At 47.3% G+C, this 25,097-nt stretch overlaps 2 protein-coding genes across 23 annotated transcripts in view; one reads left to right on the top strand and one right to left on the bottom strand.

Annotated features, from left to right (window-relative positions):
• Positions 1–20,242, bottom strand: part of WRN (WRN RecQ like helicase) — a 29,202-nt gene extending 8,960 nt beyond the window's left edge. For 4 of the 22 annotated variants that reach the window (XM_086890635.1, XM_086890643.1, XM_086890636.1 and 1 more), the window contains exons 1-23: positions 19,811–20,123; positions 19,572–19,693; positions 19,057–19,159; positions 18,167–18,282; positions 17,021–17,166; positions 14,068–14,216; positions 12,071–12,220; positions 10,800–10,872; positions 9,761–9,869; positions 9,110–9,515; positions 8,823–8,903; positions 8,324–8,468; positions 7,485–7,560; positions 6,982–7,049; positions 6,722–6,830; positions 5,112–5,180; positions 4,527–4,609; positions 3,948–4,054; positions 3,059–3,246; positions 2,774–2,951; positions 2,040–2,221; positions 1,597–1,698; positions 1,147–1,239 (exon numbers count right to left, since the gene is read on the bottom strand). In XM_086890635.1, the coding sequence (XP_086746761.1) occupies positions 1,147–1,239; positions 1,597–1,698; positions 2,040–2,221; positions 2,774–2,951; positions 3,059–3,246; positions 3,948–4,054; positions 4,527–4,609; positions 5,112–5,180; positions 6,722–6,830; positions 6,982–7,049; positions 7,485–7,560; positions 8,324–8,468; positions 8,823–8,903; positions 9,110–9,515; positions 9,761–9,869; positions 10,800–10,872; positions 12,071–12,220; positions 14,068–14,216; positions 17,021–17,166; positions 18,167–18,282; positions 19,057–19,146 (2,720 nt within the window). In that variant the 5' untranslated portion in view covers positions 19,147–19,159; positions 19,572–19,693; positions 19,811–20,123. Of the gene's footprint in view, positions 1–1,146; positions 1,240–1,596; positions 1,699–2,039; positions 2,222–2,773; positions 2,952–3,058; positions 3,247–3,947; positions 4,055–4,526; positions 4,610–5,111; positions 5,181–6,721; positions 6,831–6,981; positions 7,050–7,484; positions 7,561–8,323; positions 8,469–8,822; positions 8,904–9,109; positions 9,516–9,760; positions 9,870–10,799; positions 10,873–12,070; positions 12,221–14,067; positions 14,217–17,020; positions 17,167–18,166; positions 18,283–19,056; positions 19,166–19,571; positions 19,694–19,810 lie in introns of all 22 variants that reach the window. The other 18 variants (XM_086890644.1, XM_086890650.1, XM_086890638.1 and 15 more) reach the window with 15 other exon arrangements.
• Positions 20,243–20,329: 87 nt separating this feature from the next.
• PURG (purine rich element binding protein G) lies at positions 20,330–24,363 on the top strand. Its single transcript, XM_086890634.1, has 2 exons — positions 20,330–20,412; positions 21,492–24,363. Exon 2 carries the CDS (start codon positions 21,505–21,507, stop codon positions 22,513–22,515), a length of 1,011 nt encoding a protein of 336 aa, XP_086746760.1. The 5' UTR covers positions 20,330–20,412; positions 21,492–21,504; the 3' UTR covers positions 22,516–24,363.
• The last annotated feature ends 734 nt before the right edge of the window (positions 24,364–25,097 follow it).

The following is a 25,097-nucleotide window of genomic DNA, read 5'->3' as shown; positions in this document are numbered from 1 at the left end:
TCAGTCCTGGTTCTATACATTAAATTGTCTGTATCAATGTAACTTCAAGAGACATTTATATTTCCATCAATGTAACTTCCCAGACCCAACAGTAACTTCTCCACAACACCTACTGTTAAGAACATTGTCTCAGCAATCTTTTGAATTCAGTATTTAAACATCTGCAGTGGTTTGGGCATGCACAACCTTTCTTTAACTGCATTTAAAAAAAGCTTTTTTCTGTTTCTTTAAGAACATAAAGGAAAAATAGAAACCAGGAGTAAGGAGCAACCCCATTAAAAGGCTATGTAAGGTCTGTTGATGTACCTTGTTACTGACTACAAGAACCCACTGAAAAATCAATGGCAGAAACCATTTCTGAGGAGAAAAATGAAAATTATCTATTTCAAGCCTTTTCAGTGCTGCAATACAAATTCACTACCTGGCTCTTGATTAGCATAGCAAGGTGACTGCAAAGAGGGAAATAATTATCTCTTAAACTCTTTTTTTTTTTTACTTAGTTGTAGTAGAGGCCAGACAAAGCTGTCCAAATCCTTGACATACAGAAATTCAGTAGCGAAATGGATAACACTTCCCCAGAAAGCAACACAGCCTAGGGATCAGAAAGCATCAGGCCAACAGCAAGAGCAAGGAATGCTTTACTGGAACTTCAGGGAAAGCCTTATGGCAACCACAGAAGGAAGTGACTCAGCCTCCTGGGTGCCCCTCATCCAGCACATCCATGAGATGATCAGCAAGGTTAAAAGAGCACATGTCAGCACGGGAGAACAGCTCCCTGGACACTGGGGCAATTTAGCCTTAAACACCTGGTACTGCACACCATTTGCAAGAGTTGTCTTTTGGGATTAATTACCTAGCAGGGCTTAAACTGATGAATAGAAGTGTTTTTCACTGAGTGTTGCTCTAAATCCCTTTTAGGAACTGTGATCCTGCTCTGCTTCCAGGCTTTCCCACAGCCTAACTCAGAGCTTATCACAGTTTGCTCGACTCACGAGAAAAAGGTTAGAGAGATGTTCAAAAATAAACCTCAGGCTGAACAGCTGCAAGATCAGATGTGTGAAAGTCAATTCTTTTAGATAATTTGCCTTGTAAGTCAGTCTGAAAGAACATAACCTCTATGATCAGCCTTTAGGGAAGAAAGCTTACCTGGACCTGCAATTATCACAGCATTCTTCTGTGCCCATGATGCCAGAGGAAACCTTTCGGAGTTGTCTGTCTTCAAAATGAGACAGGATGATTCTACCCAAGGGAACAAAAAGAATTCAATAAAAGACCAAGAATTTACACGTGAAATTTATTGCAGAAAATGGAGTTGAAATCAGCATCATTAATTAATTCACCGGGGAACCAATTACTTAGCCTTGACTCCTCTAAAGAAAAAGACTTTTTTTTTTTGAAGAAAGCAAATAAGGAAAGGTATAAATGTGCTGAAGGTTGTACTTTTGATACTGCTTATTAATACAGAATAGAATGTTCTGTGCTTGTAGAACACATTGTGAGTCTGAGATGCCTTCTGGCTGCACAACCCCCGAGTCCCAGCAGCTCTTAGCAAAGCTGCCTGCAGTGACACAGCACTAAATAGGTTCCAGCACTCACTTCCTCCTGCAGCTATTGGAAACCAGGTACTTCTCCATCTTTGCCAACATCTTCAGCTTGTACAGCCGGAATGCCTCGTTCTGGATCTCGTTCAGGAGGCGTCTGAGACGGAAGCAACAAATGCAGTCCCTTAAATGCTGACCACTGCTCCCCTGTCCCACACCAAAAATGAAACATGCCACACAGCGCTCTAATTCACCAGCAAGAGCTAGAGAGAACATCCTACTAAAACCAAATCCAAGCTGCCTGCCTGCTTCTCCACCACCTTGATCCCCAGGGATACTCAGGAGAGCACTGGATTCTATTCTTCTAAACGTTATCCCACAGAGGCTAGAAGAGGAGAGAGACAGAGAGGTTCTCCCAAGCCCACAAGCTCCTGAGCTGCAGAGACCCACGGCAAAAGGCCCTGAGGAGGGAGAAAAGGGCTGTGCCCAGAGCTTTACCTGTTACAGCTGAGGTCTGTGGCGGCCCACAGGACGTGGCAGGCAGCGGGAAGCCCGTCGCGCCCGGCTCTCCCCATCTCCTGGTAATAGGATTCCATCTCCTTCGGGGCGCCGTAGTGGATGACCAGCCGGATATCGGCCTTATTGATGCCCATGCCAAACGCCACCGTGGCCACAACACACTGCAAAACAGGAGCCACGTGCCTTCAGGTCGTCCCAAAGAACATGCCTGGGTCAATTCACACACACTTGGTGCCAATCTGCTGCCACAGACTCACAACTGAGCCTGAACTCCAACAGCTTCAGACCCACAGTGCTGAGTTTGGCCAGAGCACAGCCATAGGATTTATAACCATGAGAGGGATGATGTGCTGTGCCAAATGCAGCAGTGTTTTGGAGCAGCTGCCCTCAACAGGCACAAAACAGATCATGAAAAGGAACACAGTAAGTCCCAGGATATTTCTGCAGCCCAGGAAAGAAGCAGCTCACAGACCTTGTCATCTTGTTCCAGCTACCACCATTTTCCTTGGATACCATGCATTTTTAAGGGAATTACTACAAAAATTCAAAAAATAAGCCAGGAATTTTATTCCTGTCAGCACAGACCAGCAATTTCTTCACCCAGAACTGCAGACAGAGGACATGGCTAACACAGGTTGATATCCCAAAATTGTCTTCGACCAAAAATCTCTGCAATTCTAAACAGAACCAAGACAATTTTGTCTGCTACATACCTGAATTTCATCCCTCATGAACCGGTGGTGAGTGTCTCTCCTCTGCTTGTTCCCCATCCCAGCATGGTAGGTGCCACAGGCCACGCTGAGTTTATTCAGTTCACACACCACCTGCTCAGTGGCCTTCCTTGTAGGGCAGTAGATGATAGTGGGGCCTTCAAACTCATACACAGAGCTGCTGAAAATAACAACAACCACAACATGTAAAGATACAGAACAAAAGAAAGCCACCTGCCTGTGAAAAAAAACACACCTAAGGGATCAAAACCAGGTTTAAATCCTTACCTTCCTTTCCTAGTCAGGAACTGCTTCAAATCCCTACTGATGTCTCCACTTTGCTGTCCAACTTCCAGGTACAGGTTAGGTCTGTCAAAACTGGTACAGGTGACCTGGGGATCCCTCAGCTTCAGGCATTTCACAATGTCCTCTCTTATCGAGGGACTCGCAGTTGCAGTTAAAGCAATAACGGGGACCTGCAAAGAGGTGTAAGAACGATATTCACGACCTCTCATTGATTATTTTTTACACCAAAAACCTCAAGATTCTACTGATGCAGAACCTAGACAGGCACTTAATTGTGTTTATCATTGGATAAGTCCAGTCATTTGGAAAATACAGTTAATATTGAGCTTCTTCAACATTTTAAACCAAAGCTCTCCAGAGAGCAGAGAGGAACAGAACACTTGAAATACAACGTTTTATTCCAAATATATCTTCCACAAGTCCACAGCAATTCACTGATGTGATTAGCTAAATTTAGGCAATAGAGGATAACACTTCCAATGAAAAGATATTAAGTTCAGGTCTAAATTTCTGAGTTATGCAATAAGTGCTTGAGGAGTGTCTACAAATCAGTGGCATGCTCCTAAAAGTCACTCAGTCAGGTAAAACAAAATCCTCCAGTATTAAACCAGAACCTTAGGGACATCATCCTCCTCAGCATCAGGATCCAAAGCAATTTAAATTTCATAAGTTTCTGCAAGTCCAACTTCAGATCATCCTTTGTTTAAACACTGGGAAAAAACCGACAAAGCCCAGTCACTGACAGGGATGCTCCAACTCCAAACCAGCATGGTCAGTACACCCAGAGCACAACATGAAAAGGCTGGTATTCCCAAACTATCACAGAAAAACCTCCTTCTTGCATCACAAACCCAATACAGCCAAACCTCACCGATGGCAGAGTCTTCTTTAACAAGCCTAAATGTCTGAAGGAGTTCCTGAAGTCGTGGCCCCACTCGGAGATGCAGTGAGCTTCATCCACAGCTATGAGGGTGATACCTGGGGGACACAAAACCACAGCACAGCAAGCTCCAGCTTTTCTGAGAAGTCACCAGCAGTGCTTGAGTTTTTGTTCCTGGAATGCTTTCTGCTGCACCAACTTTAAGGCCTCTTTCATAAAAAAAGCCCAAGAGCATTTACAGTCTCCCCCCCACTACAGTCCAAGCTCCAGACTTCCAATGTCCCTCACGGGGATCAAAATCCCAAGCTAGTTCCAACAGGACCTTTTCCCACTCACTGCTTCTCAATCACAGTCACAAATAAGAATCACAGATATCATCTGTTGTATTTTCCACACTCACAGATGATTTTTTTCATCAGTGACAGCACCTTGTGTGATGAACGGGAATAAATGGTGTCACTGCTCTCACCAAGAAGTGGGTGAAGAGTCTTCAATCATCAAAAAGGCTTAAACATAATTATCAATTTAAGCTGCCTGGCAACTCACCCACAAGTCTCATCTCCAACTTACCAACAGTTTGGTCAAGGTCCTGAAGTAAGTCCAAGTTCCCTGAACAGAACTCTGGAGTCATGTATACGACTCTGTACTGACCCCTGAAAGACCAGAAAAAACCACACTGACACAAAAGACCCCAGACAGCTGAATTCAATGAAATCATGACTGCATTGAAAAACAACATGAGAACAACACATTTCTGATGGGAAACAAGAGGAATTAAGTGAAAACCATGGAAAACATTTCAGAACCACAGGAAAGCAAGGCATTACAGGAAAAGGAAAACCAGATTTGCCAGCCCTTAGAATAAGAACAGACTGTTGTGTTGATGACAGATACAGGCCTAAAACCTGTCTAATTTCAGGTATAAATCAGAACACAGCTGAGTCAATCAGCTCCATCCACCCAGCCAAAAGGCACAGGAGGGTGGCTGTAGCCTCCCACACACTGAGCCTGGGTGAATGCAAACATCCTGAGTGCCAGGTCCCAGGGCTGGGCCAGAACCAGGAGTTCCAGTGATGATGGAGCAGGGAGCTATCCCACCCCTCCAGCACCCCTATGTCACAGCCTAGAGCACCAGAAAGCTTGGCTAAAACTCACCCTCTGATGGAATCCTTGACCTGTTTCGACTGAGCTGAACCAAGGAAACAAGCTGGAATCCCTGTCATTCTGCAAAAATAAAACAGCAGTCATCAGCAGCCTCACTCTCCAAGCTTCAGCTTCCAGCCTGTGCCAGCATTTCCAAAGGAAGCTCAAGCTGTGAGGTCAGAGACTACTTTCTTCAAGGATCTTTGTGTGAGACACCTATAGAAAAAGCAGGAGCGGTGCACGGCTCTTCCTGACACCCAAATGCTCTTGCACTTCCCCCCCAGCTGTCTCCACAAGACACACACTGGATTAGTAGGAATCAGAGAAAGAAGACATTGCTCCTTGCACAAGTTCACAAATAAAACATCCAGAAGAATATGCTAAATGTATCTTCTTTAACTATTGACTGCCGCAGTTCCTCACATTTGGATGTAAGCCTTGCTAGCTCACAATTTTTTTACCTTGTTCAATTTTTCTGAGTTACTGATGCTGCTGCATCTGCTAATTTTAAATCAGGTGGCTGGTTTTTAATGACATAATAATTACCAGCTCAAATGATTCACATTTTCCCTCTTAACTCGGTGATTTGCTGCATTGCCTCAGAGCCCTTGGCTTCCACAGGTGCTCAGCCCAAACTGCAGCCAGACTAACAGACAAACTGCTGCAGTTTGTAGAAATTTGGTCCCCACTTGGCCTTCAAAATGAATGACCCTCTCATTTTGGATATTTGGAAGGTAGTGAATAAACCCCTTCCACTGAGGAAAAGAGTGGAAAAGTCAAAGCAGCAGCTGAACACACAACTATTACCCTGCTGAGTAATAGTCAAGGAGCTTAGGCTGTCCAGCCATTCATCTGCACACAGCCACGACGTGCAGCAGAAAATGCCACATGTTAATTGATGTTCTTCACTTCAAAACACCTTCATATCCCCTCTTGAACAAGAGACTCGTTCTTCCCATGCTGGACAAGGCAGCAATGAACTAGACAACTCAGCATGAGGCCCACAGCTTCAGTGAAAAAGGGTCAGAAGTGCATAGCTCTTACAATAGGAAGTGAAGACATGTGGAGAAAGCATTATCAGGTATTAAAAATCAAAGAGATTTATCTTGACAACACCTAAAACCACTCATGTCAGAGTGATTTGGTGTCACCCACAAGTTGCCCCCTCAGATCTCTTAAGAGGTGAAGAGACCAGGTGTTAGGAGACCTACTACACTGTCCCTCTTGAAAGCCTGTGCTGTGGCTTTGATCTGGGTGGCTTACAGCTTCCGGCTGTACTCGGTTCAGATGCCACTCCTCAGACCCAAAGGAAGCCCTACCAAACTTTGACATGAGTCTGACAGCCTCAAACAGCTTCCCATCACTTTGGTCTGGACACAAAAGGCCTGTGAATCCCGAAATAAGTGCCTTCAGAAACCTCTCACCAGCGCCCATCCTTTGCAGCCTCGGCCTGTGATCTGAGACCGCTGAGGCAGGCAGGTGTGTTCCTTGAGAAACACGTGCTCTGCAGCTGACACACCAACAGCCAAGCTGCAAGTGGGAAACACCCAGGAACAGGCAGGATGCAGGTGATTCCATGGGGAACCCAGCAGCAGCCTGGCACTGCTGCCCACGTTACTCACGTCAGCTGCAGCACCTGGTCCTCCATCAGCGAGATCAGAGGGCAGATGACAACTCCTGTGCGGCCAGTGTAAACAGGAGGAAACTGGTAGCACAAGCTTTTTCCGTAGCCTGAGAGGGAAAAAGCAGCACAAGTGAGTCCTTGTGCTTTCTCTGCAGCTACAACAGAGAATTCTAACACCTTGGTGAGCCCAACAAACCAAGCCCTGCCCCAAAATGGGAACGACTTTTTATTGTTTCTTAGGATGCAACGGTAACTCACCAGTTGCCATGACAACAAGATTATCTCTTCTGTCTTCCAAAAGAGAATTGATGACTTTCCACTGGACCCTTGAAATTAAACAAAGGGGAATACTGGATTTTTGCCATCACAGATAACAAGCAAATCATATGAAAGTGCATATTCTGTTAAATTGTGGGTTAAAGGGACCCTTGAGGCTGCCCCAGAGTGCTGTCTTTGCACACTGCAGCCACTCAGCCGCTCCAAGTACTGCAGGCAGGGCCACGAGTGCCAGAGCAGGGATCTCTGACAGGACTCGGGCAAGCAGCACTTGGTGCAGACACGCACAGGAGATCACAAATCACACCTGCAGTTTGCACAGTGCTTGTGGATCATCTGTCTCCAACACAAAAAGAGTGTGAGCAAGACCTGGATTTGCTTGCTGCCATTTTTTCAAGCAAGCAGGAATAAAAACATCATCCAGGTTGAAGGAAAGGCAGGAACGCACACCCCAGAGTGTCCACTGTGACAGAAAATACACTCACGGTTTAAATGAAGAATGCCCAAAATAGGTCTTCAGACACATGATGTGGCTTTCTGCAGGTTCTGGCAGCAGTGGATCTTTAGTGGGAGAGAGGAGGAAACACTCATTTGGGATTAAATTTTCAAAAGATAAAGTGCTGTCTCCACAAACAACAGCCTGCTCATGGTTTGTGATGCCCACGGGTTAGAATTTGGGCAATTCCAGTGAAAAGAGAGATATCAAACTCCAGATATTTTCAGGCTAGAATGAAGGATTAAAAAAAGCAAAGAGGCTCCTCAGAGACCCTGCATGAGGAGGAGAACATATGGCTTGATTAATGAGATAAAGCAATATGACTGTAATGCATAACTGCTTCATCTGGAACAGGTTCATCCAAACAAGCCCAACTCCTCACACTTCAGCTGCTTTTCCCCATTTGATTCCTCTCCACAGGGACAACCCCAAAGCAAGTCAAAATCACCCCCAAGGCAGAATTCTGCTGTACAGCAGCAACAGGAGAAGAACAGGCAAACAGAGGAGGTGTCACCTCCCCCATGCTGGGTTCTGAGCGGATCCCCTTGGCTCTGCAGGGCCCCCACATCCCCACATTGGTTTCATTCCCAAGAAGCAGATATCAGCTGATCAGGGCAAAACTTCACTCTCTTTTGCCAGGCACACCTTTGCCTGTTTTTCATCTTTGCCAATTTTCATCTTGACATGGTCCAAGCTCTCCCTTGGAAACCCAGGTGAGCTTGATCTTCCCGGTTTGACAAACCACCCCCTAAAAGTCACTGTGCCTCCACAAACTGTGATTTTTAAAAATTTATTCCATCATGCACTAAGATTTTAAAAAAAACATACCAAAATATTCCTCCTCCTCTTCTTCAATGCCTTCATCTTCATCACCATCTGGTGCTACATCCACTCCTGTGTCGGGAGTTTTGCAGCGTTTACTGGATTCTCCTTCAGGTAAAACTCCTTCACAATCATCTACATCTTTCAGGGACTGAGAAATGAAGAAGAAAACAAGTTATTTTGAAGCATGGAAGGGTAGATAAAATGTCTATCCAAGGTAATATGATATGGGAACCAAGCTTTAATCGAGTTATAACAACTTACATCTTGTGGGTGGATCAAGTCAAAGCTGGTGTAGTAAAGATGACATGGGAGGCAAATGATACTCCAGTCTAACACCAGCAAATTGAATTCTTTAGGTGTTCATGTGTTTATTCCACCCATCTTCTGTAGGCAGCACTGTTTTGTTTCATATTCCCTCCCCTTGAGTGTGCTCCACTCCACTGTGATCCCAGAGCAGCATCATTAGAAAAAAAAATTGCAAAACAAACCCCGAGGCACTCACTTTCAGCATCTCCATTTCCAGCTCCTCATCACTCTCAATGACACAGGACACATTTTGTTCGTTGTCTGTGGAACATGCCTCCTACAAAATCAACAGGGTCCTCTTAGAAGCCAAGTAATTTCTGTTTTACCCATAACCTTCCAACCTTTTGTAGCCCCTATAAGCCACTTCTCCGTATGCTTCAAATTCTTACCATAGACAATTAAGTTCAACATCCAGCTCTGAGGTCTGTCCATTAAAATCAAAATATCTGAAAGAAATATTAGAACTAAACAAATTCTCATTACCTCGGGGGCAGCTTCATTGACCAATTCCTTGGCAGCCTGATGTTCCAGGACCTGAAGCTCTTGCTCAGTAATGTCCAGGGATGCAAAGTCATCTCTGACCTCTCTGTCTGCAAATTTGGCTGCTGGAGCCACATTTTCCAGGGCAGTGCTGCCTCTCTGTGCCTCCTCTCCACCCATTTCTTCCTCCCAGAGGACAGCCAGGGTAGCATCAGAGCAGATGTTGAGGTCACCTTCAGGTTGCTCAGCACAGTCTGCTTTTTGTGCTTCAACATTTGCTGACGTGGCTTCAAAACGTGTTGGATCTGCACCACAGCTCCTCTCCAGTCCAGAAGGGGAACCTGAGCCCAAAAGGGTGGTTTTTAAGGCACTGATGTTCTCTGATATCTCAGCTAGTATTTCTGCAGCCCTAGGAGATAAAATCAAGGAAGGTAAAACAAAATTACAGAGGCAGTTACTACAGAACAAAATTGAGCCAAGTTCAGTGTCAAATCTGTTGCAATTAGACCAGTGAAAACACGTATTCCTACGTGTAAGAAAATACATTTCCTTGGAAAACAACAAACAGGTAACAGATGTCTGTTCAAACACATGTACTTGATCAGAGGCAAAGCACTGATTGTGGAGGCAGAGACAAGTCAGCAAAAAACTGACCTCTGGAAGCTTTCCAGTTCTCCAGAAGAGTCAGGGATGTGAGAAGCCAGGTCTGTTATCTCTTCAGCCAGTGAAGCCAAGCGCTCCTTCACACCCTCAGATGTGGCATCTGTAACAAGTGTAACAATTGGTCATTCTCTAATAATTGGGGGCTAACTACCTTAAGAACTCCCATTCCCACGACTGCATTCCTACATGATGTACAGCTACTAAGACAGCATTTTCCAGGGCTTAAAAACCAAGCCCAGAGAATCAGGCCAAGCTTCCAAGTCTGTCAGCATTGCATCTCTTCCATTACACAAGCTCAGGGAAAACAGCTACACAACGGGACCGCTACAAAGTGATCCCTCCCGGCTTCCCTGCAGCTCCCAGAAAAGAGCTGCTAACACAGACATGCTGACTAAAGCAAGGCCAAATCCTGCACCTCGTATCAAGGGGACAGCACTGCCGCTTCTGCCTTGGACCCAAAAGTAAAACTCAGCCAAAACAAAAAGGAAACAACCCCCTTGCCACCTCTTTTTCAGCCTTAAGCTACCTGTAATATCTCCTTTATGAAACACGGAACTGAACAAAAACTAAGATTTTAAAATCTCCTCTGATGAAGTAAATAATGTTAAGCCGCTCTAAAACATTTGGGCCCTATTGATATGCCTCAATAAAAACATTACTTCCTAACATGGTTTGTTTTGTGGCCCTATTTCACCTTAAATTAGGTATTTGTCCCTGCATCAGCAGCACTGAAATTAACTCACTGAAGTGTTTCCATAAACAAACAGGAACGACAGCGGGAATTCTTCCCATCTCTGTGTACAGCAGAGACAAACACAAACAAACCTGCTAAGAGTACCTTCCTACATCCTATGGAAAACAGAGTATGGTTACCCTGAGCATCCAAGACTTTTTACCATCTGCTCCCTCTGCAAGTCATCTGTAATCACCAAGAAGCCAAACAAACCTGATACTGGTAAAATACCTGCTGGGAAATGGAATATGCAATTGTACATAGAATAAATTCCTCGTGCCTGGATGGACAACTTACCTTTCCTCATGCTAATTAAGTTCTGGTCACTCTTATTCATATTTTTCAGTTTTTCATAAACAATGTAGCTAGCCTAGGAGAGAAAAGAAATAATTACTACTCAGTACTCCACAGAGAGAAAGCATCAGCAACAACAGCAAATTAATCAGGAATTAATCAGGCAAAGCATGGCACCAATACAGAGTGACCAGCAGAATTCCAAACTGGAATGCAGCTCACATTATACTAATTACTACCCTGACTCCCCAGTGCATCAGGACCAGGTTACATGCCACAGGATGCTGCACTAAGGGCCAAATGCTGACTTGGGACTCCCTCTGGAATGGATACTCTTGCACAGATCCCAGAGTGGGTAATCTCAGCAAGCTGGCTGCACACAGAAAGCTCCCAGTACTCAGCTCTCAGTCCCACCATCTGCTCACCTCATTCAGATTTCATGCCGTGCTCCACGAGAAGATCTACAAACCTACCAAGATGGATTCGGTGTGTTTAGTATTTCCCTTGGTATGAATAATGAGTTCTAACAGAAAAATACAGCCTAAAGCCAGCAATGTGCTAATTAGGCTACACGTGTTGGAAAAGAAATGAGTTACTCCCCCATGTTTTCCTGGGAGGCTGCAGAAGGCAGCCCAGGTGAACAGAGCAGTGGGAAAAAATGGCTACAAAAGCTGAACAAAACAATTCAGAATGTTTTCCTTACTGTTCTGGGTCTTCACAGGGGCTAAACTCTCTACAGCTGAACTTTAAACTAGAGGTCAGGAAAGAAACCACTGTCCCACTTCCCTTCCTCCAAGTCTAGAAATAAGAGACTGAAGGCATTTTTTTTCTTGCCATAAGGAATAATGATTTTCTCCCAGGAAGCAGGTGGCACTCGGTAGCACATTGATAAAACCCTTCACAGAACTGCAGATAAACCAAAATTCACCCAAAATATTGGAAAAACAGGGACTTCTGGAAAAGCAAAAAACTCGTATGCAACTGAACTCTTGCTGACAACCCACAGTGTGGTTCTCCTGTATTAGTCAGCAGTGAAGGCTGTGTTTCTTGCAAGTTGCTTTTGAATTTCACCTCACATACTGTATTTGACAAGATTTGGGTTCATTAGCAGCTAAGAAAGACGACAAAACCAGAAGGCAATGCATCCAAAAGTGGCAATAAGCTACAGTAAACACCTGCAGAGAAGGGGCTAAAGAAATAACCAGCAGCTAAGAGCACACAGGAGAAGGGATTTACTCCCAGAGGTTGGAATGGTGATCCCCTGTGGTACATACATAGGCATCTGTGGCTGCATAGAGCTTCTGCTCCTGGTTGAGTGGAAACTTTTCCCAGTTGCTGCAGCGGACAGACTGATCCTTCAACAGCTGCCTGCCAAAAAGGTGCTTCACCAAGCCATTTAGACTCCACGTCTCCTTACACTTCAGCTGGGGGAAAAAAAAAAAGCACAAACAAAACACCAAAAGCAGAGGATTTGTTTAAAAAGGAAAGCACCTGCACCTCCCCAAAAAGAGCAAAGTGCACTCAATCCCTTGTTAGAAGCAAAGAGCTCTGGGTTAGTAAAAGCATACTTTGTTTTTCAAAGCAGTAACTCTTCTCAGTGCTGTCACTGAGATACCTGATCTCATCACTTGATGTCACACTATCAAAAATATAAAAAAACCTCTGGGTTGATAAAATAAAAGCCCTGGACTTAAACAGCATCCCCCCTCTCCTCCAGGACTTTCCTGTTATTTGCCTTTCTCATTAGAAAAACTCAGTGTCAAGCGCCAGGGATTTATCTAATAAAAACACAGGAATATTAAAGCCTGCCTGTGAGTGCTGGACATCTTTTGCCAGGCTGAAGTCAAGCAGGAAGCAGAAGGGCACAGCTCTAGCCCAGGATAGCCGCTGCTCATCCCAAGCCTCCAAAAGCCACCCCACCACGCTGCTGCCCCAATTGCCTTTGCAATCCCTTGTCGACCGCAGTGGCTGCACACTACAGTCTCCAGAGCCAGTGTGGGACACTTTCCTTCACAGCCTCATGGCTACAGCCTGCTGTTATTCCAGCTTGGAAAACGTGCCCAACCGTGGAGCAGCACTGCAGCATTAGCAGCTCATTGCCTTCAGCCTGGTATAAAAAGAAACCCCTCCCAACTGCTCTTTTTAGGCTCCCCCAGCCCTTCCCCTCCCATTGTGCCATTCTATATAACCCGGTTCTTTTGTTCTCTTTCAAGTTTATTTTTGGTTTGTTTTCTCTTTAGCAGAAGACTTTTAAGTTGCTATCAGAGATCACATTGCTCACCTTGATAACAAATTATCCCTAGTGGAATGTAAGGGGGGAAAAAAACATAGTGACTGAGGAAACTCCCAAGTTTGAGAAGTAACAGCTCCTCTTATTGCATGAGCAAAACAGTTAATTTGTATAATTTCCAATCCACTAGGAAGCAGGACTCTCAAGTGGCAGGTATGAAAAGCACTGCTCCAATTGTTGGGTGCTGCATCACAGAAGGAATGAGAAATGTGTGGAGAGACCAAGCACAGGTAAGGAAATCCCTGGTGCACACAGAAAGAAAAGCTTTAAGGGGCATACTAGAAATAAGAACGATTTGGAAAGCAATGACCCTCTGGCTCCCTTCCCTAAAAAGACAGCAGGGACCATCTCTGAAACAGAACAGGAATTCAGGGTGTGCCGAATGCGGCAGGATTTGTAAACAACAGCTCACCAGGTGCTGGAAAAAGCACCCACACCAGAGCTGAGGTGATGCCAGCCTGAGTGTCGTAGCAATCGAGATATTTCTACAGCTCCAGGTTTTGTGGCAGAAACACCTCTGGCTGGGAGGACTTCAAGGGAGAACTTGATGCCTCCCTCCAGCATCCAGCACGCCACAGCAGCAGGGCTGCCCTTCTTGTGCCCTGTTTATAAGGTCCAGCCACAGCTGGGACAATGACAGCACTGCCAGCAGAACAATCTGGTTGCTTCCATCACTAAGAAGGAAAGGAAAAAGCGCTTGCAGCTGAATTCAAAAGGTACATCTTGTAAATAGTAAAAGTGAACAGATCTGAGAGGTGACAAATGTTGATTAAAAACTGGCTCACTGAAAGAGAGTACTTAGTTCTGCAGGCTTTGAGAGGTGCTCTTAAACAGTTTCTAAATAAGTCACAATAGCTCTCTGCTTTATTCCACAGAGCACATTTGCTATTGGAATGGAACTCCAATCAAGACAAGGAAGCCTCCTTTTGCACAGCACCATAACAAGATTCCCTCCCACAACAAAAAGGTTTTAAGTTTTACTTTCTCATTAGCAACGTCAGCCAGCTCCACAAAGCTCTTCAGTTTGATTTCAAAGTCACTCATCAGCTTCCATTGATCTCCCTCAATTCCTACGCCAACCTTTTTAATTGTTTCATCTTCGAGCAGCCTTTTGAGTCCCTTGGGAAAACCTAAAATAGATCAAGCCCAAACATGAGAAACTAAATACTGGAAGATGCCAGAAAGTCTAATGGAAATGACAAAATCTAGGCACAAAGGCCATCTGCAAAACCCTGTGCTTTTAAAGGAAAAGCCACCGAAGTTCCTCTGTTTATTTCATTCCTCTCTGCAATGACTGAAAACTTGAACTGGTTGTGATGGATCATCCACAGACAAGCAAGAAGGGAATACCTGAAATACACAAATCATCCTGCACCTGAAAACAAACCAAGTAGGAAAAAACCAAAACAAAACCCCAATACCTTATTTGTCTTTCTGATTGTTAAATCATACAACAAACAGAGCAACCCCTCACTGGACAAGACACTTTAATTCCCAAAATTCCGTGTTGATGACATGAAATCAAATATTATTTTACTATTTCCCACATAATTTCTTCACAGCTTTTGCTATTTCACATTTCTGGGCAACAGTTTAAGCCATAAGCATGGGAAATGAGCAGAAGCACAGACTCTCTGGAGACACGCTCAAAGCTAAGGCTGGGCTGCTCCAACAACAGCATTTGGAAAACAGAATTCACCAACCAGATGCTGTGCCAAGCCCAAACATGTCAGTCTTGTCAGCAAGCAAAAACCCACAATGTTCAAAGATGCACACAGATCCTGAGTATTGTATTTTGATTTCTCCCAAACTGATGGCACAGCAACCCTGGATCAAAGGGTATTTTCAGGCTTACAGGACTGAATTAAAGCAGGCAGCTTTCTCATCTCGTTTTCCACAGGAAGAACAGCCACAGACACTTCATCCTTGAACAATAACAGCCTTTTCCTCCCCTGTGTGTTTGCTCCCATTTAAAATTCAGAGCATCTTATTTAAATCCATACCTTCAGGACCCCACAGCTGGATACCCTGAATTAGTCTCAAGTGCAAATCCAGTACCTGCAAACACACAGAACTGCACAGGCACACAGTGCTTATCTGCCTTGGGTTTCATTGCCAACATCACCTTTCCTCAGCCCTGCAATATGTATTTATGTACTTCAACAAACAATTGGCATCACTGATTTTATTTTTGCACAATTAACTCTGCCCTTTGATGGCTGCCACAGTACAGGTACCTTTGCAGCTACAGCCACGGTTGGCTGTGCTGTGGACTGTGAAATTGCAGATCCACCCCAAAGCATTAAAAAAAAAAAGGGTAAAACTGGTAAAAACCCCCCCAAACTGCAGCAGCCTGGCGCTGTGACGTGCAGACAAAGCACAGCATTCCCAAAGCATGTGAGCCACAGGAAAATACTCCACAAAAGAGACAGGAGTCCATCAAATAAAAGCCTGCAACATACACAGCTGGCTTGCTGTACAAGGGCTTTTCCACTTAAGGGAATGATCATTAAAATCTTCAAGGATGGACACTCCCCAGTGGAGGACTCGTGCCCCATTTCCACCACCTCATTGCTAGAAAAGTGACTAACAAACATCATAAGGTCTAAGTTGAAGACTGTGCAAAAGCTACAATATGAGAAACAAGTCACATTTTGAGAAATATGTAAGGAAATAAAAAAAAAAAATACTGAACAAATGGAAAATTATAAACCATCTTCCCCATAAATCAATACATGTGTTTTTGTCATTTATACACAGTCCAAGAACTCTCAATTCCTCCTGCAGGAGAAAGTTTTTTTGCTAGGACTTACTGCTTTCTATAGTGATTTGGCCAGCATTTCTGCAAATCATATATATTGCCATAATAAGCAGAAATTGGCTCTGGTTCCCACACAAGTCACCCAGTTCAAAGTGCATCTTCCATTGGCAACAGCAGGCATTTTGGAAAACCATCCAGAAGGAAACACCACCTTTGCTGTAACACAGCAGCCCACATGCAGACACACAAATAAACATCTCCCCCTGCCAGAATCAAAAGCATTCCAGCTCTTTATGGTCCTTCTTCCCTCAGCCTCCTCTCCTCACATCATTTTCCTTTGTGCTCTCCTGCCTCCCTGATGGAATAGCCTCCAGCAATTAAATTTTCCACCCCATTTGCTCTAAATGACAAAGGATTGAACACCGACATTAAAATTATCGCTATTATACCTCAGCATGAGTCCCCCAGGGAAATCAGAAACCTCTCACAGGCATAGTTTCAATCTAACATTTTAAACCAAAGGTTATAAAATTGCCATCTCCTTCCCTCATCCCTATTTTCCCTATTTGGAAGCTTTTATTCACACCCATAATGAATTCAGCCTCTGCTAAGCACAACCCCTTCTCTCCCCACGGCTGCGTCACACCAGGTACCCAGTACTCTTTCCCAAAGCTGATCTCATGTAATGCAGATATTGGGAATAAAGGGCACAAGAGCCATCATTTTTGAGGATTTTTTTCTTGAAGCCAAACAAAAAAACAAAATAAAACAAAAAAAAAACCAAAGGAAAACACAAAAAAAAACCCCAGCCTGCTCTATTTAGGATCACTGTTTATTTTGGCACTAAAGAGAAAACTCATTATAGGAGCAGAGAATTAAATTTTTAAAACTGGAATAAAATAATCTCTCCCAGAGAGAAAAATAATCCCCAAGTAAGGCTCTTCTCCCCTGTTCAGAACCCAAGCACACGTGACAAGCTAAGATTGTCTTAATATACAGGCATCGCTCCAAGAATAAATGCCTTTATTATAGGTGGGAAAGGGGAGAAAAAGGGTGGATTTTTACTGTCCCATGTAGCAGGATATATCAGCCATTGCTCAAGGCTTAAATTCAAACTTAACCACATGAAACAGCGAGCAGTTCATGGCCTAAATAAGAGAGGGAGTACATTACCTGCCATGGAGGAGATGTGAAACAAGTAACACTTGTCCTCGGTGACACATATCTGGATCACAGCTGTTTTGGCCATCTTCCCTTTCATGTATGATGGCGGCCATTCAATGTCAAATCCAACAGCAGCCCCATCTGATAAACTCTGCCTGGAAAGGAACAGAAAACCCCTCACACTGATCTGCTGCTCTGTCAGAACACCAGCCTCAAGTCACCTTACACAAATGTGAGAGGTGCGCTGGCTGTGACTCCATTTCAAGCATCCAAGACACAGAAACCACGCCACAAACACAGACCACTCGAGGCTGATCCACACAAAAACCTGAAATGCTTCACATAAGATCTGCAGAGCTTGCAAATACCAGCACATTATTTGTAAGCAACTGCAGGTTGTGGGTGCAGGGCAGGACAGGGAGAGGATGCTCAGCCATCACCGGCACAGGCAAAACAAAAACATCAAAATGAACTCATTTCCTACTTATTTCCCATTGTAATATGGGAAATTAATATTTCCCATATTACAATGGGAAATAAAACAAGCCTAAAACACCTTTCCCACACCATTCCCTTCCTCCCTGCCTTAGCTGAACTCCCAAAATTCCCACCTCTTCCCCCTCAGCACCACAACAGGGACAGGGCCTTTGGCCCCCCCACTACTAAAACTTGGCCCCACAGGCCTCAATGACAGCCAGAGGCAAAAGATGATGGAATAGTTTTTATTCCTTTGAAAGGTTCTTCCTGATTCACCCCATGATCCCTTGAAAGACAGCCCTTGATTTATTCCACAGCACTTCAAGTTTTGTACAAAACTTTTTCCCCCAGCAACATGGGCTGTGGCAAAAGGGGAAAAATAACAATGTATTTGCACCAGGGATTTACTGCCTTTTCCTTAAACATCTGGTCTCAAGTCAGGAATTAACCCTTCTCCAGGAAGTCACTGAAGCTCATGGAATTATCCATACTATGAAAGGCAATCCATGTGCATTGGAGCCTTCACAGCTCCTGCTTTGAGGGACTGAAAGGTTCAACAATGGCATCTCCCACCAACAAGGCCAAATGGGGAATTATTCCCAAGAGCCAAGTCCCTTCCAAAAAGAAAGGAGCACTCAAAGGAAAGAAAAAAAAAAAAAATGGAATATGAGGTGTTACCTGATATCTTCTGAGAGAAGAGAACAGTCACTGGCTTGGTAGCTATAAACAACAGAGCCACAGAACTCCAGGAATGGCAGCCCATCCTCCAGAACACTCCTCTGGGCACCAGGCTTCTGGCAAACAAAATTTGGCAGAGATCTGGTTACCCACCACACCTATCCTCACCAGGAACATCCATCCCAGCCAGCCTCACACACCACCCACCCCTTATCAAAACATTTGGGTTCCTGCCCCAACTTCTCTACTGAATTCTGAGCACTCAGTGAACAAAAAAATTAAAAGTTATTGTTGTTTTACCTGATGATTTCTAATATCCAAGCTACTAACCATTTACCAATCAACTAATCATTTACTCCCACTTTGTGGAAAAAAAGCTGCTGAACAGAATCCTCTGCTTTTCCCCCTCATGAATTAATTTTCTAACTATTGAAGCTGTTTTAGGTGTTACAGGGATGGTCTCTTCTCATTTGGGACAGCAGGCATTTTTGTACTGAACTGCTCATACACACAGATAAAGCCCAAAAAACAAGGACACAGTAACACTTAAGGGACATCAAAACCCGACAAACAATTATTAACATTGACAATTAATTATTAACAATTAATTCAGCTGATGCATCTGAGCTGCAAACCATCCTGGAATACTTAACACGTGAAAGACACCAGAAGGGTCTTGCCAGAACCAGCTCCCCTGCCAGGCCACAACTGGAAGTCTCAAATTAAATGGATGAGAAATTCCCCATCCTCGCTGACGTACAAGTCACACTCCTGGGTGAGCAGCAGGAACACCAAAATTCCCTTCTGAGAGGCAGAAGCCTAACTAAAAGCACATTCTCCAGAGCTGGATTATTCTGCAGCCTGCAAAGCACCCCAGAGCCATGACCTACCTTTTTGTGGCCCAAAGAAGTTTCCTCCTGACTCTCTGTAAGCATCCACTGGGGATACTTATCCTGCAGGCCAGCAGTTACCACATCCATTTTTGGCACATTTCTGTTGCTTCCACGTTAATAAAAAAAAAAGGAACAAGAAATTAGAGCAGTCAGCAGCTCACGTGGAGAAGAGCCATGGCTACCATCAAGCCTGAACAGAGTTATGGAAAGTTTTTAATTTTCTAATATATTTCCAAGGCTAAGCAGACTTCTCCCCTGGTGTGCAGCAGCACAACCAACTGCTCCCTCCATTTCAACTCCAAAAAGGATTTTAACGCTAAAACAGAGACATGGTTACAGCTCTCCTTTACAGCCACTCGGTTCTTCGGACTGGGACTGCCAGGAACAGCAAAGAGCAGAGCAGAAGCTGGAAGTAAAGGACACCCACAGCCCCCAGAAGCAGCTGGAAGTTCCAGAGCACCTTTGGTGCCTACACACGATCCCGCACTACCTCCCACCACAGCATCACCCACCTGCCCAGCGTTAAGCCAACATCCGCAACTCGGGATCGCTCAGCATCCAGCTCGGGAGTCCTCGGGAAAACCGGCAGGGGACATGGAGCCGCAGCCAAGCCCTCACACAATGGGTAACACGCCTAACAGGAAAGAGCAGCCTCAGCGCTGGGCAGGCTGCCGGGACACCCTCGGGGCGGTCACTTCGCAGTACCTCCAGTCCTCCCCACCGTTCCCAGCACCGCCGCCACAGCCCGCACCGCTTCACTTCTTGTTCCCCGGTGTCCCCGGCACAGCAGGCCTCGGCGCGTTCCCCCCGCAGCCCGCAGAGCCGCGGTGCCCGCGGTGCCGGCGGAGCCCGCGGCAGGCCGGCAGCAGCCTCGAGCGCTGCTCGGCGAGCTCTGAGCGGGCTCGTTCCGCCGCCGCCGCGACCTCTCCGCGCCCGGAACCAGGGACCGCCCGGCCGCCCTCACGGATCCCGCGCTGCGCGCACATTGTGCGTCATTCCGCGTCGCGCCCTGGATACGTCACCAATGAGCTCTCCCCATCCCCCCGCCGCCGCTCGGGTTACCCGAGGTGACGCTCACGCGCAGTGCTGCGGCGGCCGCGGGGCACTGTGGGTGTTGTAGTCCCGCGGCCCTGAGGGCCGCGCACCCCCCGGCGCCCCCCGCGCTGCCGCCGCCGCCGATCTCGGCCGGGCGGGGCCGGGGCGGGCCGGGGAGGGCCGGGGCGGGGCGGAGCGGGCGGCGGGGGAGCGCCAGCCCGTGGCTCTGCGCGGCGGGGGGGGGGCGGCGGGGCCGCCGGCTGCGGGCGGTGGCGGTGGCGGCGGCTGAAGGGCAGCGGCGGCGATGGGCGCTGCGGGGTGAGTGACCGGGCGTGGGGAGCGCGGCGCTGGGGGGCGCGGAGGGGCCGCGGGGGTAGCGGGGGCAGTGATGGGGCGGGAGATTCTGTGCTGGGGGGCGCTCGGGGGGCCACAGCGGGGCACTGGGAGCGCTGGGGGGCGGCACTGGGAGCGCTGGGGGGCACTTTTGGGGCACTGGGGTCAGTACTAAGAGCACCGGGGGACAGTTCTGGGAACGCTGGGGGGGTCTGGGGAAGGATACTGCGGCACGGGGGGCTCCGGGGGGCAGTACTGGGAGCGCTGGGGGGCAGTTTTGGGGCACTGGGGGGCGAGGGGTGAAGTTGTGGGGGCACCGGGGAAGCTGGTGTGGTGATGGGAGGCCCGGGGGGTGGCAATCCTGGGGCACTTGGGGGCCAGGGGGGCAGTACTGGGGCAGTGGGGAGGGCAGGAGAGCAGCACTGAGGGCAGTACTGGGGACACTGGAGGGGAGTGAGGGCACCGAGGGGCAGTCCTGGGACAGTGAGGGGCCAGGGAGGCAGTGGGGCAGTCCTGGGGGGAGGAAGGAACTGAAGCCTTGGGGGGCACTGGGGCAGGAGATGCAGCCGTGGGGGGGCTCCGTGGGTAGCGGGGGGCAGGAGGGCAGTGCTGGGGGAGCCCCAGTGCTCCCCCCGTGCCCTGGGACACGATCAGAGGGAGTGATGGAGGGGGAGCACAGCGATACGGGGACAAACCCTGCAGAGCGGAGCTGCAGCCCTGGGAGAGGGGCGAGTGCCCCCCGAAACAGGGCACCATAGCCCACCCCCGTGGGGCAGCTGGAGGGTCTGCGGTACCGCAGGGGCAGGACAGAGGGGCTGCCGGGCAGGGAGTGCTGCCGGGGAGTGCCGCTGGAATCAGGGCTCCCTTGTCCGAGAGCCGGAGCACGGCAGGGAAAGAAGAGCGCCCGGGATCCTCGGGCTGCGATGCTGCGTGCCAGTGGCAGCGGAGAGGGATGCAGGAGCCTTTGTAGGGAGGGCAGCGCCGAGCGGAGCCGCTGCCGAGGAGCTGAGCAGGCCCCTGGTGCTGATGTTGTCATCTGTGTCTCTGTTGTGTATTATTTCCAGCTGATTGGTAAAGATGGAAAGAGGAAGAGGAGGAGGAGGAGGAAGGAACCTGGGAGGCTCTGGCCTGCACAGGAACATTTATTCCCAGTCTCAACAGCAGTACCACTACCCGGCCTCCTCCCAGGGGAGCTGCATGGAGATCCAGGAGCTGGCCTCCAAGAGGGTGGACATCCAGAAGAAGCGGTTTTATCTGGATGTGAAACAGAGCTCCCGCGGCCGCTTCCTGAAGATCGCCGAGGTCTGGATAGGAAGGGGCAGACAGGACAACATCAGGAAGAGCAAGCTGACCCTCTCCTTGTCCGTGGCTGCCGAGCTGAAGGACTGCCTGGGGGACTTCATCGAGCACTACGCCCACCTGGGCCTGAAGGGCGGCCACGGCCACCGGCACGAGCACAGCAATGACAAGGAGCAGCATCCCCGGAGGCGGCCGCAGCACCCGCCGCCTTCGCCCCCCGTGTCCGTGGGCTCCGAAGAGCCGCCTCACAGCGTCCTCAAAACGGAGTACATCGAGAGGGACAACAGGAAGTACTACCTGGACCTGAAGGAGAACCAGCGCGGGCGCTTCTTGCGGATTAGGCAGACCATGAGCAGGGGACCTGGCATGATGGGTTACTTTGGTCACAGCTTGGGACAGGAGCAGACGATCGTCCTCCCGGCGCAAGGGATGATCGAGTTCAGGGATGCTTTGGTCCAGCTGATTGAAGAATACGGCGAAGGGGACATAGAGGATCGCCGGGGGGGAGGCGACGAGCCCCCGGAGCTCCCCGAGGGCACCTCCTTCCGAGTGGACAACAAGCGCTTCTACTTCGACGTGGGATCCAACAGGTACGGCATCTTCCTGAAGGTAAGTGAGGTGAGGCCGCCCTACCGTAACACCATCACAGTTCCGTACAAAGCGTGGACACGGTTCGGGGAAAATTTTATCAAGTACGAAGAAGAGATGAGGAGAATTTACAACAGCCATAAAGAGAAAAGAATGGATGCCAGAGGGGACAGTGGTGAAGAGCAAGAGGGTCTGGAATAGAGTGCATTGGACAATTAACCAAACAAAGCAAGCAGAAATTGGTGAGAGGGACTGACCTATAGTAATTCCAAGTTGCCCCAGTTTTTTGTAAAGTCCTTTTCTGGTAGTTCTTGCTAACTCCAGTACATGATGTTATAGGAGTCTGGTTGTCACGTTAAACTATGCCCAAAACATCTCCGTATGTCTTAGGAAAGGACCAACCTCCCGAGTCCGTATGAGTCAGCTGCTTCGAGTGTTGGAGACTGTGGAAGTACGAGTATCAGCACAAACAAAATCCGGCACCCTGACCTTTAAATAGTCTAGAAAAGGCTTGTGTTGCACTTAAACACGATACAAAAGTACCCCCACCCTGAACCTTATGATGAAATGTATCAGTTTCTGCTTATCACCAGTTTTTCAGGACTGGCTTCTGCCCGTGCTCGGTCCAAAGGCCGAGCAGCATTGCCGTAGAGCGTTTATGGCAAAAATCAGCTCCACGCGAATCTCTGGTCGGTGTGTGAGGAGGGAGAGAGGTTTTAAAGTTGGCATCTCCTGGTTATTGAGTTGGAAAAAATAATCTGTTTATGGGTAAAATCTTGGTAACCTGTCAGACCTCGGTCACGTGCCGGTGAAGGGCGGAAGATCTGTCATTCATTCCGTAGTTTTGTGCTGAGCAGATAACCTGAGTATCCCAGGACAGCGGAGTGCTCAGCCTTCTGAATTAATGGCAGTGAATAATAACCCACTCCTCATCTCCGTGTTCTGCCCGTTAGAGGCTGGTGATCTTTTCTTTTTTTTTTTTTTTTGTTTTTAATGTATTTTGTCAAAAATTTCAGAAGGTATTTTTGTATTGGGCGTTCCAGCAGGCGACTGTGGAGCGGGTGTTGGGAGGTGGAAGGAATGCCGCGACCGAGGCTCCCAGATGATGGGCTTCTCTCCCAGATTAATGCAGTTTGGGATGTTACCTGTGCGAGGAAAGCATTTGGGTGTTTTCCTCCTCCTGCCATGAGGAAGACCTTTGGGGTGTTGGGCGCACCGCTGGATTCGGGTAGAAGGGCATCTCTTCCACGCTCACCCGTGGTGCGTTTCGGAAGCTCTGGTGGATTTTCTGTTGTGTTGATTGTGGGTGGTGTTGGGGAGACAACATCCGTGCCCTGCCATCACCGCCTTCCCGCCCTGCTCCGAGCTGGAGCTGTCCTTGAGCGGCTCCAGTCCCCATCTCGCCTGTCCCAAGGTTTCGATGTCATCCTGGAGTCTTTGTGATGTAAATTTTAAATCTCATGATATTAACTCTCTGCCTGGAGGGCAAATATGTGCAATTACCTGGTTGGGAGGTTGATGAAAGATTCTGTGTTTCTTAAAACATGAATATTTATAACATAAGGGGCTTGTCCAGCCTTTGGGCGACCAGCTCCTTCCCCCTGAACCAGCGGGAGTTTGATTGAGCTCCAGGTACTTCTAGTAGCGTGTTGCTCACCTTTAAGATTGTTTTAAGCAGGCATTACCGTGTCTGATCAGATATTTGTAATCACTCAAATTGTTTCACTGCAGAGTGGCCTAGTGTGCATGTGGACCAGCTCTTTTTCCATGCAACCATGACCTGTTTTATGTTTCAGCCTTTTGAGAAACATCTTTATCTCCAACCAGACCGTTCACCACTCTGAGTCTGGAGCCACCTGCACACTGCATGGCCACGCTCAATCCGAATGCTGTTGCCTGTTAATGTCATAATGAGAAAGGTTGGGGAGACAGGGTTGGGAACCAAGAGGATAATCTGGATTTTAGTTTGGGTACTAAAACTAGTCAATCTGTTTTAAGTTTTAAAAAAAGGAAAAAAAAAAAAATAAAAAAAAATAACAGCTTGCACCAAAGTCACCAAAGAACCTTTAGGAAAATGTTACAGTTGTGACAAGAAGTAAGAAAGTTAATTTCACTGTTTTAGGTGATTCCCCCTTTAAGACCACATATAGCAGTTACAGCAACCAAGCCTTTGGCTTAGTGTCAAAAACTCCCATCCCTTTCTCCATAGGTTGCTCTTTCAGGTCCCTTTTCAAACCTGGAAGAGAAGTTTTCGCTCCATCACTCGAACAGCCAGTGGACCGCGATGAATCAGCGGGAGTTGTGCGGGGTTCTGGTTCATCGTGGCTCTTACGGCTTCGATCCCAAGTGGTTTTAACAGGTCAATTAAAAAAAACCCCATAAAACCCCAAGTTAAAAGTTAAAAGTACTTTTTACATCCTGTTAGGTGTGAAACCAGAATTTAGTGAATGAGTCGTTGATGCGTACGTTAGCGTATCGCTGACTGCTGCTGCCCGTCACAGTGCCTGAGGTAAAGAATTCACTTCTAGTCCAACAAACCGGAGCTATGAATGTACGAACTTTTTACGCTCTCCTTCCCCTTTCTGTGTGGCATTCCTCCCCTGTGAGCTCGGCATCTCCCATCCCTGCCCGCCTTTGCCTCGAGGGATCGTAGAAGCTCCTCGGTTGGAATTAGCCCGAGTGGCCACGTGTGTTGTAAGTGCTCATGCCTTCCCTGTGTTCCCGTAGTGTTGGTGAGGAAATCGGTGGTGATTGGAAAGGGATGTTTTCTTCACTGTTTTCAA

Source organism: Cyanistes caeruleus, chromosome 5 (assembly GCF_971803275.1).
Source record: "Cyanistes caeruleus chromosome 5, bCyaCae1.hap1.1, whole genome shotgun sequence".
Classification (NCBI taxonomy): Eukaryota; Metazoa; Chordata; class Aves; order Passeriformes; family Paridae; genus Cyanistes; species Cyanistes caeruleus.
The sequence above is the reverse complement of the archived record's forward strand: the minus strand, read 5'-3'. Positions and strand labels throughout refer to the sequence as shown.

Excerpts from the sequence above, each read along its gene's own strand:
- PURG (XM_086890634.1), top strand. The coding sequence starts at position 21,505 with ATGGAAAGAGGAAGAGGAGGAGGAGGAGGAAGGAACCTGGGAGGCTCT.